The sequence below is a fragment of the Palaemon carinicauda genome, chromosome 24 (assembly GCF_036898095.1).
Source record: "Palaemon carinicauda isolate YSFRI2023 chromosome 24, ASM3689809v2, whole genome shotgun sequence".
NCBI lineage: Eukaryota > Metazoa > Arthropoda > Malacostraca > Decapoda > Palaemonidae > Palaemon > Palaemon carinicauda.
This window is the reverse complement of record NC_090748.1, coordinates 77,791,928-77,809,427: the sequence shown is the minus strand read 5'-3', so window position 1 is coordinate 77,809,427 and position 17,500 is coordinate 77,791,928. Positions and strand designations below refer to the sequence as shown.

The 17,500-nt window shown below is 35.0% G+C and overlaps 3 protein-coding genes across 3 annotated transcripts in view; 2 read left to right on the top strand and 1 right to left on the bottom strand.

Annotated features, from left to right (window-relative positions):
- Positions 1–344, top strand: part of LOC137617971 (mucin-2-like) — a 38,106-nt gene extending 37,762 nt beyond the window's left edge. Inside the window, exon 6 of the mRNA XM_068347899.1 lies at positions 1–344. This exon is cut by the window's left edge and continues 28 nt beyond it. Within this exon, the coding sequence (XP_068204000.1) occupies positions 1–146 (146 nt within the window). The 3' untranslated portion in view covers positions 147–344.
- Gcat (Glycine C-acetyltransferase) overlaps positions 1–17,500 on the bottom strand; it is a 690,239-nt gene that overhangs the window by 479,217 nt on the left and 193,522 nt on the right. The gene's annotated exons all lie outside the window — the stretch shown is intronic.
- The window catches only part of LOC137617970 (serine proteinase stubble-like), a 73,228-nt gene that overhangs the window by 20,357 nt on the left and 35,371 nt on the right, over positions 1–17,500 (top strand). Inside the window, exon 5 of the mRNA XM_068347898.1 lies at positions 1–126. This exon is cut by the window's left edge and continues 28 nt beyond it. Within this exon, the coding sequence (XP_068203999.1) occupies positions 1–126 (126 nt within the window). The remainder of the gene's footprint in view (positions 127–17,500) is intronic.

Sequence of the window (17,500 nt, the reverse complement as noted above, 5' to 3'; positions counted from 1 at the left end):
GCCTCTGTCCAAACCGATGGGCACAAATTGGTATCGTGAGCTACGGCGAAGGATGTGCAAATCCCGAGAAACCTGGTGTTTACACCAGTGTGTCATCCTTCAGGACTTGGATTGATACGAATACGGGTTCTTCAACAACCTGTTAACTGATGCCCATGCCTGTAATTGAGCTCTCTCACTTACGACGATCGCCCATTGCAAAAAGTAATTTTGCATCATTCACCACCATGAATTATTAATTTTCTTTTTTGGCTTTGTTATGATTTAAAGACTTGATAATTTCTGCATACTGAAATGTATGTTCCACTGATGTGATGTATGCACAAAATAAATTCTTGATGAGCTGAAGATTTTCTTTTGAGGGTTTTACAGATCTTGCTTCACAGTTGACAATAACAAGGATAAATTGTTAAGAAACATCAAATCTTTTGACAACACTGTAAAATTCCAGGACATCTTTTCATTATTAACATTGAAAATTAACTCATATCAACTGCTTACAGTAGAACTTTGCATAAAAATGACAAAGTTCTTTTGAATGACGAAGATATTTCTAGCAAGTGACGGATCATGCAGATGTGAGAAAAATCTTCCAAAAACAAAATGTTAAGGAAACCAATAGATCCATTTCAAAAAAAGGAAATCGCTGAGAGTGTCAATAGACGAATATGAAAAATAACTGATCATTCTACATATCAACGATTTGGAGCAGTGACTGAAAGCTGGACCTACATAAATTATCATTTAAACCGAAAAAAGAATTGAACCTATGAGTGGGAACTAATAGCTGGATTACATGAGCTAATTCCTCATTTACAGTCCCAACACAAATATCATTTGCCTCCTATATGCAACTCAAATCCCATACTCTTACATTATGAAGCTCCTGTGCCAGTGTCAAAAGGCTGCACAAGCAATATCCACCCAAAATAAAGGTTTTCCCACCATCATTTTGCTTCTGGGAATCCTTAAATTCGTAGAACTCATTGGAGCAAGAAAATATTCCAAATTAAATCAGATCCGACAAAGTTGAATATGATAGTACTTAATTAAAGAAAAGAGAAAGGGAAGACAGTGTATGAATGAGGTTAAAATATTTTTGCATCAGAGGTAGCTGAAAGGTGTAGAGACAGGGAAGAGATGTCCTTTATCGTGATGGAAGACTATGATGGTGGTGAAAGAGAACAAATGCGTTTATTTGTGGATTAACTGGTTAAAACTGGGAGTGGCAGGAGAGAATTGTAACATAACTGTGCAAGGGATAAGAATGGACAAGGAGGAGGAAGACCGTTTCAGAACTTAAGGCTCTACCTGCCAGCTTTGGAGAGCATTAGCGAATTGTGCAATGGATTATTCAAGGGCAATGGGATAGGTCAGACAGATAGATGAAGTTGTTTATAGTTACTGAGGTAAACTAGTCAATGAGAAGGTGAACTCTTGTGGAATTATGTTGAAAAAAAGTTTCAAACCAAAAATAAAATACTTGGTATCCAATGAAGAATGTTAACAAGTAGAATTTGGAGAGAAACTGACGATGAAAAGGATTTGCTATATATTAGTTAAGTAAATGGGAATGCAGGTTGGTGGACTTTAACAAGACGTCTATCTGATCATTATTTGGTTGAAGCAAAATTCAAGTTCAAAGGAAATATAAATTGGAGAGAATATAAGCAACACGAGGCTGAAAATTGAACTAACATTTAAAAACCATACGCAAAGAAGGTTTGAAGATACACTATAACCAAGAGTGAGAAGGAATAAGAACAGCAGGTGGTACGGTTAGAAAAGGGAAATTACACAACACGTTTCCACAGACAGGTGTACATGGGATTGAAGAGGGCAGTCTCAAAAAAAAGGGGGAAGGAAACGGAAAGGAAAGGATGAAGACAGTTGTAAATATGAGAAAGTAACTTAAGGAAATTAAATTGTTCTAAAGCAATATAAATGTAGGGAATGGTTAATGAGCAAATGGATCTCAAGAATAAAAGACGAAGTCAATGTAGAACAGAACTGACAATGGGAACATTACAAAATTGTTGAATGCAGAAAATAAAAGAGAAAGAGCTGAAAGAAGCTGTCAAAGGAAAGGGTAACTGTAAGTTTGACAAAGCTTGTAAAATAGGCTTTTTGGGGATGTAAAGAGGACAATCAAGATGTTAAAGAATACAAACGCAACAGAATTTGAGTAAGATATTTTGGAGGTTGACAATGGTGTGGTCATGCTTCTGACCATTGTGTGTAAGTTTAGTATGTCAGAATGTGAAAGGTTCCGAGGTAATGTGCAGAAAAAATAAGTTTTCATGTAGATAAAATTGATGAACGAGACTGTTAGAATCATTTAGTATAATGCTACTTAGTATAACATGTAATCTGTACTATAGTATTTTGATTCAGATTGTAATACAGTATAGATGGAGAGCTCAATTAGTGAGCATCCTTGTGGGTCTGAATAAGGCGGTTTGTACAGATAAGCTGTTTGTAAAATATGTAGAATAGTAGAGATAAAAAAAAAAAAAAACAGGTAGAATGGCAAGTCTTAGTTGGTCGGCATTAGATGACTCAAAATTACATTACCATTCCCTCTGAATATCATTGACTCTTGATGTAGGGAGCAGAGATGTTTTACTTATAAAACAGAATACCAACTAACTTCACTATATCATCCTCTCTTTCTACCTTGTGCTCACTCACGGTAAACACGCAAAGATACCTTCTTTTTTCGTCACTTATTTCAACAGAAAGTGGCTCCCGTATGGGGTGGTTTTAGAGAAATTAAATAAATTTAGTAATTATAACATTCCTAATTTAACACCTGAAACGTTCAAAATCGCCAAACTTGTGGCTTCATACACTTCTATACAACAGAAGACTACCATTCTTTTCCATCTCGTATGAACCTTCGCACTTATTGGATATCAAGGCATTTCTTTCCAATACTTCTTCCACACCATACATCCAACTTTTCAACTTTGTCTACCTCTTTAACACTTCTGAATCATCCACTCTCTCGTTTTTCTATTGTAATCCCTCCTTCCGAGTTCTATCATCTATAAAAACCTTTTAACACTTCCAAATGGGTTAATTTTTCTTGAAATTTTCCTTTTTTTTACATCGCATACACTACATAAGCAGTACATCTCCTTTTCTCTCCAATTCACATTCAACATCGACATTTCACAGCTGGATGGACGGGTGGGCAAAATGATAGGAACGATCCACTGAACTTACAAACAGGAACCGAATGTTGTACCACGTAGACACAGCTCTGATAGAAGAGGGCTTTATGTGCTAGAATGTTTCTTTAATCATTTAAAAATATAAAAAAAATATATACATATCTTAAAGGATAAAATTCAGACTAACACATATAGGCTGCTTCGATTTTGAGGCAGACGGGTTTCATCTCAGGGTTGTGGTGGCCGAAGTGGTAACGTCCCTGACTGGTGAACGCCAGACTGGGGTTTGAGTCCCGCTCAGACTTGTTTGTTTCTTTGGTTGCTGCTACTTCACCATCCTTGTGAGCTAAAGATGGGGGGGGGGGGGGAGCTTTTGGTCTATCTGCTGAGTCATCAGCAGTCATTGTCTGGACCTCCTTGGTCCTAGCTTGGGTGGAGAGGGGGCTTGGGCACTGATCATATGTATATATGATCAGTCTCTAGGGCATTGTCCTACTTGATATGCCACTGTCACTGTCCCAGGCCCCAGCCATTCTTGAGCGGCCTTTTAACCTTTAAACTTAATGTTTTGAGAAAAAATAAGAGTTTCTTCTCAAAACATCAAGTTACTGCAAAACCAGTAGATGGGTAAAAAGTGGGCGCTGTTAAGAACATAAGGGACACTGTAAAGACCCAAAAGTAATACCTACAGTAACCTGATTCCACCTTTCATGAAAGGGTATGGTTGTAGGCCTATACCACGTAGGCCTCTTTATACTAACCAGTTTAGCTTTTCGATCTCGTGATATTGAAGCTGTCTTAATGGACCTTGATGCTTATGGAGACGTAGACCCAAAGGGTGTTTTTCCTTTGTTTGTTTTTTTTTTTTTTTTTTTTTTTTTTTTTTTATAAAAAATGCAGATTTCTTAGCACCAAAGTTATCTGTTATTTTGTGCAAGTTAACAAGAAGGGGAGCCTTTAGTACTTGCTGGAGAATTAGAAATGTTACTCCACTATGTAAATGTGGTTGTGGTAGCTCAAGACCAACTGATTACTGCCCAATTCTCATAACTCCCGTATTATCTAAAGTTTTTGACTGTCTTAATAGGTTTGCTGAAGGTAATCATCTGTTCCTTAGTTTGCAATTTGGTTTTTGTAAAGGCCATGGAGCATGTGATGCCCTTCTTACAATCTCCAATACGGAAATCCTTTAATTGTGGTCATGAAGTTTGTATGATTGGCCTTGATTTTAGTGGTACCTTTGACCATGCTAATCATAAGGCCCTTGTTTACAAACTCAAACAGTTGGGAGTGGGTGTGTCGTTTCTTAGCATTATTATTGAATTTTTAAGTAATAGATTGCAAAGAGTTATTATTGATGGGTACTATAGCAATTAAGAATAGCAGCGGCAGCCAGATGTGGTTGGGCTTTAGCCAAAGTTCTCAACAGCAATATCTTATCAAGGAGAACAAAGGTGAACACCTATACAACTATTATTAGACCCGTGTTAACGTATGGCTGTGAAACCTGGAGGCTGACAAGGGATCTGGAACGAAGGTTGGAAGTGTTTGAAAACGGAATCTTGAGAAGGATATGTGGACCGGTCTTTGATGTGGAGATGGGGCAATGGAGAAGGCATAACAAAGAACTGAGAGAAATGACAGAAGTACCCCTGATAACAAGCACAATTATGGCACAGAGACTGAGGTGGGCAGGACATGTGGCCAGGACCGATGAGGATAGACTGATAAGCCAGATTACTAGAGGACAACCAGAGGGCAGACGACCTCCAGGAAGACCCCGTATGAGATGGTCTGATAATATAAAAAGGGACATGACAAAGCTTGGAGTGGATGATCCGGGGGATTGGTGGGATTTTGCGCAGGACCGTGGTCGTTGGAAGCTTCTTGTAGCAGCGGCAAAGAGCCATGGAGGCCCGCAGCCAGTGGAGTGAGTGAGTGACTATAGCAAGTACTGTATTGGAATGCGATATCTGATGTTCTTCATGGTAGCGTTCTTGGCCCATTACTTTTCATATTATATACGCATAAAATGTGGTTTGGTCTAGAAAACCAGTTTGTTGCATATGCAGATGATACTACTCTCTATGCATCTATTCCATCTCCTTAATTTAGATCTGTAGTTGCTGAATCCCTTAATAGAGATATAGCTAAAAATTAGTGCAAGCTACAAATAAAGGGCATGAAGTTGAATCCTAACAAAACTCAAAGTATGATTGTAAGTAGGTCAATGACAGAGGTTCCTCAACATCTGGATCTCAGCATTGAGATAATGTCTCTTTAACTCTGTATGACTTAAAATTTTAAGTGTGATTCTCGACAGCAAATTTACTTTTAAGAAACACATTAGGTCTGTGTCTTCTTCAATTGCACAAAGACTGTTCTAATTCTTTCATTCTACCTTGTTTCGAGTATTGTTCTCTTGTCTGGTCTTCAGGTTTCGAACAACTTCCCTCACTCCAGCTAGCCAAGTACAGCAGTAGTTAATCGTGAATAATGATAACATTCATTATTTATTGGTGCACCATGAAGGTTTTATGAGCTGCTGATTCTAATTTTAATTTGTTTACCAAAACTTAGTCTATTAAATTCTTATTCCTGATCTAGATATCAAGCTCTGGCACCGTCGTTTAGTTCATTATACAGTACATGATGCCTAAGATTTTTCATAATCCTGACCATCCTTTACATTCAAATCTCTCCGGACAGTTCCATCCGGTTCATAACAGTAGGCATGCTGTTAATTCTAATAGTCAGGTGTTTTCCATCATGAGGCTCAATACTAAACAGTATTCTAGAAGTTTTGTTCCAGCTGTGACCAAATTGGGTTGTGGCTTAGCTTGTAATAATAATAATAATAATAATAATAATAAACTACGGTATGTCATTGGTCAGTTTTAACCACAAGACGCATGAAGAGCTCTGTCCGCACTTATCCCCGAACCTGGATAGCAATTTCTTAAGGGAAAGATGTGTACTCTGTTTGCAATTCAAAATAATGTTTTTGTACAAATAAACGTCGCGTTCTTTCATAATATATCTCACATGTAATTATGTACCAAAGTAAAACACTGACCAGACTGAATATCTAAAAGCATACTAGAGATATAAACACATTGCAGTAGATGTGTTCGTTATTCTGGGCCATTGATGTAAACGTCAAAAAAGGAATCACTTTAGTTCCTTCTTGAATTTCATACTTTTTGCCGAACACTAAACTATTTTCAACAAGCAGGAGAACAATTAGAATAAGAATTAATTGGCATCAAATGTTGAAAATTTATAAGAATATAGTGATTAAATAAATAAAAAATATATACTGTACATACACACGCGCACGCACATGCACACCCACATATATATATATATATATATATATATATATATATATATATATATATATATATATATATATATATATATATATATATATACATATATATATATCTATATATATATATATACATATATATATATCTATATATACATATATATATATCTATATATATATAATATATATATATATATATATATATATATATATATATATATATATATATATATATATATATATATATATATTTACATTTACACATCACCAATCTACAATGGCCAGCAGGATGATGAAAACTAGGAAAACCCCAGACATGAATTGACATGTCTGAGTCCTTTCTCCAGCAATGGACTAGAAAATGCTGCATTTGTTGTTGTTATTACCATTATATATATATATATATATATATATATATATATATATATATATATATATATATATATATATATATATATATATATATATATATATTACATACACATATGTATGTATATACAGTATGAATATATGTTAGGGTGAGAATGTTATACGCACACATCGTGGTTCCATCTTACATTTCTTCAATGTTATATAGAATTATTAGACTTGTAGGTTACTTCTTAGAATAAGTCAATGTTTAAAAGTTAACTTTAAACAAGTTATTGTTAGCTCCATCACTGGAGTATGGATGGTTTGGTCGGACAACCATTCCGTATGAAAAGATGAATAGAACTGCCTTACAATAAGCTCGCGTCGATAACGTAGTATTAGTTATCTCAGCGTTTATTACAAATATAAAGACAATATCATCATGTAACCTTATATCCGGAAGTCAGGTGGTTACGGTAGGGATCAATAGGTCAACTGTTTCTCACGGGAGGCTTGTGACATGTTTACAAGACATAAATAAATGTTTACCTATGCAATGATTTAGCTTAGTTTTTCACATCCTGTTATAGCTGCCGTCACACTCCAACTCTCCAATGATCCCTTGGGTCATGGGTTTACAAATGTATATATATTACATTAGCTCGGACAGCTACCTTCAAGCATTGAACATTAAAATTACGTTAAAAATATGTTTCCTAGGAGTGTGACTGGATATATATTTTAGTCATAGCCATAAACAAGTGATTAAGGATGAATATGCAAAAAAAAAGTATATGTAAAAAAATACATACCTAACGGACATAGCCAAAAACAAAGAAAAATGCATGGAAAATACAGATCCATGTATGCTATATATGTCATATTGCTAGCAAATGATTATGAGGTACCAAAAAAAATTGAACATGTACATACGAATTGGTAACTTGTTAAAGAATAGTTGTTACCTTTGTTAAAGATACAGATATATTTTAATAGATATTATTTTTCATTAGTAACTGATTAAGAATATTTGTTACCTTGGTCAAGATATAATTACATCAAATTGACCTGATTGGTCATTAGTAACTGATTAAGAATATTTGTTACCTTGATAAAGATATAAATACATCAAAGTTGATATTAATGTGCACAAGATAAAAATACCTGGTACGTACACACACCACGGTATTATATATATATATATATATATATATATATATATATATATATATATATATATATATATATATATATACTATATATATATATATATATATATATATATATATATATATATATATATATATATATATATATGTATAGGGCTTAGATATTTTATTAGGTGCCCAAGAGATGCTTTTTAGATATATAGGGCTACAATATTTTATTAGGTGCCCAAAAATCTTTTTTTAATTGTCTATATATAAATTACAAATGCATTGTCCTGGAGTCTCTTCAACTACATATTACCAGCGTACTGACCGCTTTTCACACACTTCACAGTTCCAGATAATTTTACCCCAACCCCCACCCCCCGAGTCAAGTGAAATCGCCAATTTCAAACGGCTCTAAATGGAAATGCTTTCAATGCAATAGGAGTGTTGTCTGGACATTGCAAAACGTTCCTCTGGAGCTCCACCTGTTTTTGCCTCAACCTACGCCAAACAAAGATGTTAACTACGATAAGAATCACCACCGTAACGCTGATTGATGCTAGCGACACGTAGAAACGAAGATTCACCCCTGCATAAGTCGATGACGGGTGGTCCATCTCGGCTAGTTTCGTCAACCGATTAGCCACCCGTGCGTTGTATGGGAGAGATAAGGATGGGATTGTAGTGGTCCATGTGAAATTCGCGAAGTAGGCCCGTTCCCTGATGATAGCGTTAATTCCTTGGACCGTGTAATACGTGGACGTCCCGATGCAACCGTCAGCTGCAACAAAGACCTGGGAGCGGGTCATAGATCCCTCCGGGCATGATACCTTGAAGCCGGCCTTGTTGTATCGTATCCACGAGCCGTTGTTCAATCTGTAATTGAACTTATTATCGTCAAAAGGATAAAGTTTTTTCAGACAATCTTCATATGTATGGGAGAAAGAACCATTTAGCACTATATCTAACTCGCATGAATCCATTGATATATGATGGAATTCAAAGGAGTCAGCTGTACATACTTTATTATTCATGCTTCTGAACAGTGAGTTAATTTATCCAAGTCTCTAATGACCGTATATGTTTCCTTATCAGGGGAAATCAGTACGTGTCCTGTCAAACTGGATATTACTGGACTTGAGTTATTCGTCATGAAAGTTGGGAATGGGGATATTTTGTATGCTTGCCAGGCATCAGAAGAATCAGAGGGAATCGTAATCATGATCCTGTAATTTTCAGCGCTTACTGATATTAAGCTATAATAAAATTCTAACTTATTGGCGTTTAACAAAAGAACATAACCTATTTTCTCCTGTCCGTTCTCCAAAATTAACGTTAACTTTTCAATTGGCAAAAGATGCGGTGATAAAACTCCCTTAGTTGCTAACGTAATAGCTTCCACATAGTCTTATGATTTCTCAATAAAATGTGAAATTTTAGCATGGATATGATCTATTTTTGAATTATAATACGTTCACGTTGCCTGCAAGTTTTGTACTTCCATAATCTGACTGATATTACTAGAATGTTCGTTCACCAAACTCATTATTAGATTAATTGATGTTAATTGATTCCTCAGTTCTGATAAAACTAGTTCGTTTTCATGTTCTAAAAACTCAATTTTCTTATTTTGATTACTGATTTTAAGACGATTTGAAATTCCTTAGCCTAAACTTGCAACAGATCCAAAGATGTTTAATGCAGCAAAAATAAACGGGTTACGTCTTTCAAAGTTATTGTGTAGCACAGCCCACATTAGTAGGTCGCGAGCCAGAGCTTCTGCCTCGTTAGTTTTATTTTGCAAGTCGTATGATAGCATTTCTGCAAAGCTTAATGTTGGTGCAAGCGAACTCTCTCTATTAAAAGGAAAATGACATTGATGCATTTTATTTAATGAAGCAGCGAACCTTGACAGGTCGCTTTTTACGTTAGCGACGTCATCCTCTGGGAGGAAAATCGCTTGCATATTTACTTCTATAACTATATTGCTTGTTGTAATTAAAACGTCTTCTGTTCTCTCTACAATAGTGCCATATCTAAAATCTATATTTTTATTTTAGGGTTCTTCCCATACGAAAAAAAAATGTCTGAGCGAACAATATCACTCCTAACAATAAAAACTTCATTTTGGAAACCTGCAATGAGAAAAATGTATGTTTAAAAAAAAAATGTATGTTTAAAAAAAAAATGTTTACATACAAATATGCTACAAGTTTCATAGATACAAAAATTTCCCTCACTTCCTTCTCCCTTATTTTAATTTCTTATGTGAGCCAATGGTACAATTCTTTCATCAGTGGGTTGGGATACGTTTTGAATTCTAACTCTATTGGCCGTTAATGTTTCTAAAATGTTAAATGGGCCTTCAAACTTAGGCGCCAGTTTGTAATAAAGTCCTTTGCGTACGTATACTTGTATGTATACCTTATCGCCCTCGGTATATGTTTTAGTTGGCTTTGCTATTTCATCATGAATCCTTTTCATTATGATTTGTGATTCTTTTAGATTCTTTCGAAGGATATCATAACGACTTATGCTTGCATTTATAACATCCTTTAGGGGATTTGATAAATTAGTTGTAGGCGTTAATACATGGAAAGGCGTTCTAGCTGGGGTACCGTACAGGGCCTTGTGCGGCGACATTTTAATAGATATATGATATGAATGATTCAGAGTACTTAGTACCGCAGGTATGGCAATATCCCAGTTGGGGTCTGATCCCCCTAGTGTAATCTAAATATGTTTAAAACCTTCCTATTTGCTCTTTCCACTAGCCCATTTGACTCTGGGTGATAGATCATGGTATATTGATTTTCTTTATGCCAAGGAATTCACACAATGAGTTAAGGAAATGATTATTGAATTCTCCACCCGAGTCTGAGATTATCATGTATGGAATTCCATGTTTACAAATGTAGCACTCGTAAAACTTCCTAGCGCATTCGATCGCGGTTTTAGTTTTAAGCGCTATCAGTTCTGTATATCGAGTCAAAGCATCTAAAATTACTAAGAGGTGCTTATTTCCTCTGTCTGACTCATAAAACACTGTTAATAAATCTAAATGTACTCTTTCAAAGGGTTGATTGGGCACAGGATAAGCCCCTAGGCTGACAGGTGTCTTCGTGTGCCCTTTGTTTTCCTGACAAGTGCGACAATTAGCTATGAGCTTTTTTATATCTGTAAGCATCATATGCCAATAAAACAATGATTTGGCTTTCTGTGAAATTATGGAGAACCCCGGGAGGCCATGCAATGGATTTGCATGCTACCAATTTAGGACAGTGGGTATAAGTGAGATTGGTACCACTACCTGGTCGTTAGTCATCTGCGGTGTATTGCGGGTTTTCCTTGTCACGGATCTACACAGAATATTATCTTTGATTATATAATTCTGCTGCGTATACTTTATTCCTTTTCCTTAGGATTTCCGTTCAAAGCATTTATGATTTTTTCTATTTGCTGATCTTTTCTTTGCTCATTCTGTATTAGTTCAGTGCTCCAACCCATATCTTCCTGTTCAGACACAGTTTTAACAATAGGCATGGATGTTGATATATCAATCAACCCTTTTACTCCCGCGGTATTTGGAATTTTGCCTCCCTTGACACCAAGGCGTTTCCCGTTTTGAAGGGCTTTTCAACATATTTTTTCAAATCACGCCCACAGCCTCAATTTTCATCATAGAGAGGTCAGATTGGTCTCATTTTTTTTTTGGAAAATGACTAAAGTTTTTCATATATTTATCAAAAGTATGAAAAAAGAAATATAAATAGCAGCTATCGTTAGATGAAGTTAGGCGATGACGAAATTTTTTATCTTCTTTCGTATACATTTCGATAAAGCACAGAGAGGTCTCATCACAGAATCTTGAAAACCATACCATCTTATAGAAAATTTATTCAGTTATAAAATGGTATATAAGAGTTTGTAGTTAAAAGAAAGAAAACATAAAAAAAAATTAGTATACGCACAACAATTGTAAACCTAAATTTCCTTAGCGCAAGTAACGAAAATCTGAGATTGCAAAAGTTTCTTTCTATCGGTCATACGTAACCTATTTAGAGTAATTTTTTTGTTTTTTTTTTTATTTTGAATTCATTGAACTTTCTGACATGTGTGAAAATAAGGATAAAGCACTGAAATATATATATATATATATATATATATATATATATATATATATATATATATATATATATATATATATATATAAACATACATTATACATATATATATATATATATATATATATACATATATATATTTAAATATATATACATATATATATATATATATATATATATATATATATATATATATATATATATATATACGTATATATATTTAAATATATATACACACACACATATATATATATATATATATATATATATATACATATATATATTTAAATATATATACATATATATATATATATATATATATACTTAAATATATATACATATATATATATATACATATATATATATATATATATACATATATATATATATATATATATATATACATATATATATATAAACAGCATATGTATACATATATATACAGTATATATATATATATATATATATATATATATATATATATATATATATATATATATATACATATATATATAAACAGCATATGTATACATATATACATATAAACATATATATATATATATATATATATATATATATATATATATATATATATACACACATGATTACTAGGCCATTGCATTCAGCTTCGACCCCCCCCCCCTTTTTCTATAGAATACCTGAAATAAGATGAAAACATACATACACACACACATCACCAACCCTCTGAAAATGTGGAAGCCGTAGTAACTATGTCGAGACAACGGAAATCGCTTTGATCTCGGGGTCGTAATTTTGGGCCTTACACTGCCATCATTCACAGAATTTTTTTTATTTATACACTGATCCTACTTAACCTTTAGGCCTTTTATCCAACAAATGCATTCACACACACAAAGAGGAATATTCTAAAAAGTTATAAAGCACTATCACTTATTGGAATAGGCTGTAAAAGCACAAAATTAACGGATAACGCACGAAAGACAACATTCTCCAACAAAGGGAAGGGTTGAACTAACTATTTTATCGCTGACTGGCTCACGCTGTCTCTAGACTCTACCCGCTTACTGACTCGCCATTCCTAGCTTCCCCCATCCACCCGGATATTTGGATCTAAATATTTTTCAGGGAACAAGGGTATCGGCGAGAAATATGAAAATATACTGTAGGTTTCGTCAAAGAAGTATAAAAAAAATATATAAAAATAATTATGCTAAGCATAAAAAACGCGTGGCAACTGAAATCACCAGCTCTGAAACCTTTAAATCGCAAGACACCGTCCAATACGCTCTGTCTAGGGCACGCATACTACTCAAAACCGCCATGCTACCGAGGATGCAAACAATATTTTGCTGTGAGCAAGGATATCGGCGAGAAATATGAAAAAATACTGAAAGTTTCTTCAAAATAGGAAAAAAATATTTATAAAAATAATTAGGCTAAGCATAAAAAATGCGTGGCAACTGAAATCACCAGCTCTGAGACCTTTAAATCGCAAGACACCAAGATTTAAAGTCCAATACGCTCTATCCAGGGCACGCGTACCAGTCAAGACAGCCATGTTACCAAAGATGTAAACACACCGTTACCATGGCAACGGAACCATTTTCCGTAATTATTCGTAAAAATAGCCATGAAACCTGAATCTAATGTACATGAAATATCAGCTGATTCCTTTACATAAAATTTAAAGGTCCTTCATGACCCCTGTAGGGACAAAGGAAACTTTTTATTCATATTCAGAGTAGACAAGATGTCGAAGGAACACACAAAAACTAGTCCTGCACCAGTAACGATGCCCATTTTTTATAAAATTTGTATAAATGGCTCTGAAACCCAAAAATAATACAAAGAAATATCACCTGATTCATAACAGAAAGTTTAAAGGTCCATCTTAACCTCTGTGGGGCCCGGGGCAACATATAACACTGAAAACATAGTGTTACCATGGCAACGGAACCATTTTACGTATTTATTCGTAAAAATGGCTATGAAATCTAAGCCCAATGCATATGAAATGTCAGCTGATTCCTTTATATAAAATTTAAAGGTCATTCATGACCCCTGTGGGCCTCAGAGAACTTTTTATTCATATTACATTGATGACAAGATGTCAAAGGGTCAACAGAACAATACTCACAGTGCCCTATTTTCGTAATATTTGTGTAAATGCCTATGAAACCTAAACTTACTGCACAGGAAATATCAACTGATTCTTCAAAGAAAATTTAAAGGTCCATCTTGACCTTTATGGCCCCCAGAGAAACTTTTTATTTATGTTACATTGATGACAAGACATCGAAGGAACATCACAACAGTAATGCGTTGTATTTTAAATACAAGGCCTGCCAAGACTTGTTATCTACGCATAAGTATAGAAAACGTACCCATACGTCCCTGGGGGTAGAGGGATGGGTTATTAGGTACGTAACCATAAGTCCTTTGGGGGTAAAAGGGTTAATTCAGCTAATGGCTCTGTACAAGGTGACATGGGGTTGCGTGATAATGCATTAGCAATGATATTTGCTTTCCCAGGTAAATACCCGATCCTCGCGTCAAAGTCTTGGATTATCAAATGCCACCGAGTTCGTTTGGGGTTGTGACTAAAGCCTTTAAAGAAGTCGGTTAGGGTCTTATGATCAGTAAGAACCTTGACGGGATAACCGTATATTATGAACTTAAAATGTTCTAGTGAATTAACAATAGCTAGCCCTTCCTTGTCTATTACTGCATATTTACTTTCGGAAGGTCTTAGTTTACGTGAATAAAAAGCTATCGGGAAAAACTGTTTGTCATATTGCTGAAGCAATACCCCACCTACCCATAGGTCTGAGGCGTCTGTTGCAATGAAGAATTCCTTACCGAAGTCAGGAAATTTTAAGATAGGAGAACTACATAGTTCATCTTTCAAAGTATCAAATGCCTGTTGATGCTGCTCAGACCATATGAAATCTACGCCCTTCTTTGTAAGATTGGTTAGGGGAGCGGCTATTATGGAATATTTGCGTATAAAACGCCTGTAATACCCACTACACCCCAAAAATTGCTGTATTCCCTTGACATTAGTAGGTATCGGAAAGTTACGGATAGCCGACACCTTATCGTGGACTACTTCAAGACCTTGACTAGACACCGTAAAACCTAAATAGACTAATTCTGTTTTGAACAATTCACACTTGCTAATCTTTACCCTTAAGTTATGCTGTCTTAGTCTCTGTAGCACTAGTTCCAGTTTACATAGATGTTCTTCTAAGGTATTAGAAAAGATTACAAGGTCATCCATATAGGCATGCAATATGTCCCCTAACAAGTCTCCAAACACTATGTTTATCATTCTAGTAAATGTTATGGGAGCACAACGTAAACCAAAAGGCATACACAAAAATTCATAATGACCCCTGGCTGTGCTGAAGGCAGTGTATGGGATAGTATTTTCTTCTATGATATCTGGTGAAAGCCTTTAAGTAAGTCCAAACTGGTAAAATATTTGTTCTGACCTAGCAAAGATAAAATATCGTCAGTACATGGCACTGGGAATCCATCAGGGATCGTTTCCTCATTTAAGCGACGGAGGTCTACGCAGATACGCCATGTTCGATCTTTTTTTCGGTACAACTAATGATGGAAAATTATAAGTGCTGTTCGATTTCCTAATGACTCCTTCTTCTAGCATTTTACCTACTTCATCATTAATCTCATTCTGGAATTTCATAGGGAGTCTGTACGAGACTACATAGATAATTTTCTGCTTGTCTTTTAACCTTATTTGGTGTTCTATGACATCCGTTTTACCTAAGGATCCATCCGTAGTGGAGAAAACATCATGATATTTAGTTAAAAGACCTAAAAATTTCTGCTGAATTTCCTCTTCTTGAATGTCTTTATTGAATTCATTTTTTATAGATTGCAAAAGGGATTCATCTGCAACTGGTTGAGCGTGATTGATCTCGGCGTCGGTAAGAATGCGATGTTTATAAACTTCCACATCCAAGATATGTTGATTTTTGTGAATTACTAAAGTGGTATTCAAATGATTACAGACTTCAATATTACATTGTTGTTGTGAGCCGACTGTATAAATAGCATGTGTGACGGACAATCCGTTAGTTTTCAGTGTCGGAAAGGATTAATATTTCAGATCCCAGTAAAGTTTTCTTTACTCGCACCAATATATTCGAGGTTACATTCAACTCGATAGATTACATGCAAGATGATATTACGGGTGAACGAGAATTCTGTTGGGTCGCGTATATTATTTCTTGATTCATTAGACAAGTGATTGGTTCTTCAACGTACGTTACTCCTTTATTTGTCGTCTCCATTTTATCCCAAACTAATTCTAAGGTATTAGAAGACTTATAGAATTTTCCTTTGATATACATGCCATGTTTGGCAGGGGCTAAGGAATGTTTGGAGTGCCCATAGACGGGTATCCTATAATTACAGCTGGATACATATCAATGTTTTGTACAACGATAAAGGTATCGGCAAACGTGCGCTTACCGACCTTGTACTGAACATGAGTTACTCCTATTACATTTAATTCATTATTTCCGATACCCGAGAACCTTACTCCGGACTTCTCTATAGAGAAGTTCGTAAATAACAAGTGATGAGTCCTCAAATCCATGATATTACGTGGACTACCAGAGTCAAAAATTAATGTGAAGGATCGGTGTTCTAAATTTACAGCATATAATGTTGGTGGTAACTCATTTTGGCTCATTATTGCGTGAATTTGTTGCAAATCTAAGGGAACCTGCACTGATTTATTGGATTCGGCTGTGTGTTTCATAGGAAAATCTATTGCCTCACAATGATCTGATAAATTATTAAATGGATTATTGATACAAAGTATGTTGATACGAATGACCCAACATCACTCTCTTCCCCAATGGAGTTAATTATGTGGTATTTGCTTTGCTTTGCACATTCTGAAAATTCGTCTGACCTTGCGAGTTCTGGCTAGACGGCCCAGGAACAGAGTTATTTGAAGCACTATTTGTTTGTTTTTGATTTTGAACTGCATTGCCATTTGCCTGTTTCTTTTTATTAAACTGAGGATTTTTCTTTTTATTTCCATAGGGAACTGTTTGGGTGTTTCTAGGATTCTGTTGTTGATTACACGAGTAGCATCGACTATATGAATGGGTTGAACTATTATGAATCGAACAAAATCGCGTCCTACAGTCTGCAACAAAGTGACCTTGATGTTTGCAATTATAACACGTCATCCCTGCAGCTTGATTATTATTAACTACGTTTACTTGTTGTGGCTTAGTTTCATTTTTTGCAAAAACTTGAGTAAGCAAGGGATCAAGGTCAGTACACTTAGACATGTGTTTCTTTATGTTTATATACATCTAGTTCTGTACTTTCGGGCAT